General features: G+C 35.5%; 1 protein-coding gene across 1 annotated transcript; it reads right to left on the bottom strand.

Annotated features, from left to right (window-relative positions):
* Positions 1–521: 521 nt before the first annotated feature.
* Positions 522–1,208, bottom strand: LOC145841701 (uncharacterized). Its single transcript, XM_082949052.1, has one exon. The coding sequence runs from the start codon at positions 1,206–1,208 to the stop codon at positions 522–524; it is 687 nt and encodes a 228-aa protein (XP_082805178.1).
* Positions 1,209–1,503: the final 295 nt, after the last annotated feature.

Genomic DNA, 1,503 nt, shown 5'->3' on the forward strand with positions numbered 1-1,503 from the left:
TGTTTGCTTTTCTGTAGAAAATACAAGTCAAGAAAATACAGATCAAGAAAATCCGAGAAATTCCAGTTCAAAATCAATTTTGAAGAAAACAATTAATACAGAGGCTTACACAATGCTTATATAAATAGAATCTTCCTTTTGGGAGTAAAGAACAATAAAAGTTTTCTTAAAATATTTTTCTCAACTTTACCAGAGATGACAAACTTCTACAGTAGTATATTTGCTTTCCTTGGATAAGGGATAATATTTAGAGATTTGCAAACAAGAGGGGTAAATCTTCTCAGAAACTTACGATTTCGAGCAGTTAGGCGACCTGATCCACCAACTTTGACAACACTTTGATGGCAGTCCTTCACTTCCACCACCACTCAACTTTTACTCCACTTGCTAGGATAGTTACCTCTTCGATTTAGTATCACAACATGATCACCACAATTCAGTGGTAGCAACAATTTTGTGTTCTCACTTATATTTTCCAGAGACTTAGCACAACGAATACTAAGAAATTCTTCCTTTTTACTTCATACGTCACGCCACATTTTTGAGATCAGCGGGTTATTGTAAGTCATAACACTCTTTCTGACGTAAAGTAATGACTTCTTTAAGTTTCGTCCCAGAAGGATCTGTGCAGGGGATAGTTTGCATCCTGGGTCAGGCGTATTTCTTTGCGAAAGTAAAGCTTGTACCATTCTGTCGTTATTCAGTTCACTATTTAGACCAACTTTTTCCATTAACAACCGCTTAGTGGCCTTTACGGCTTGTTCTGCTCTACCGTTTGACATAAGATGATATGCAGATGACATACGATGGTGTATACCCCACTGTTTTAGAAAAACCTTGGTAACTTTGGCTGAAAACTCTGGGACACCATTTGAAAATATTTTAACTGGAACACCAAAAGTAATAAAAACACGACGCAAAGCTTTACATAACCCTTTTGAACCAGACTCATTTGTACCTATTTTTATTCTTTGTTGTTCTGTCCAACCTAAAAGTCTGTCTTCAGCTACAAAATAAAACCACCCTCTGAAATAAAAATAATCACAAACAATCGATTCAAAAGGAACTTTTGGAATCAATAGTTTATTTGGAGGTAGGCAAATATTGCTTTGGGACTTGTACGGTTTTTGTCGCGATTCAGTGTGTAAAAGTACGTTTTTCTGTTCCTGTACCTCCTTTTTCTTCTTCGCGTTTTTCCGCTCGAACATGATTATTCCTACGACCTCGGCTGCAAAAATTATCAAAGTTTTGTGTATACAATCCATCAACTAGAAGTGCATTTGACTCATCAGCATAAATTTTGTGACTTTGATAAACTTTTTAAAGGGACTTTATCCAGCATTGTTTACAGGCAGAACACTCAATATACCTTATATTTTTACTACTCCAAAAACATTTATCAGTTAATTTATTACATATGCCACAAATTATTTTGCAACTTGACTTTTGTGTGGTTTTCTTTTAGAATTTGTATGAGAAAACTGAGGCTGTAACAGCGGGTTT

This window comes from Thalia democratica, chromosome 7 (assembly GCF_965202585.1).
Source record: "Thalia democratica chromosome 7, ktThaDemo2.hap1.1, whole genome shotgun sequence".
Taxonomy (NCBI): domain Eukaryota; kingdom Metazoa; phylum Chordata; class Thaliacea; order Salpida; family Salpidae; genus Thalia; species Thalia democratica.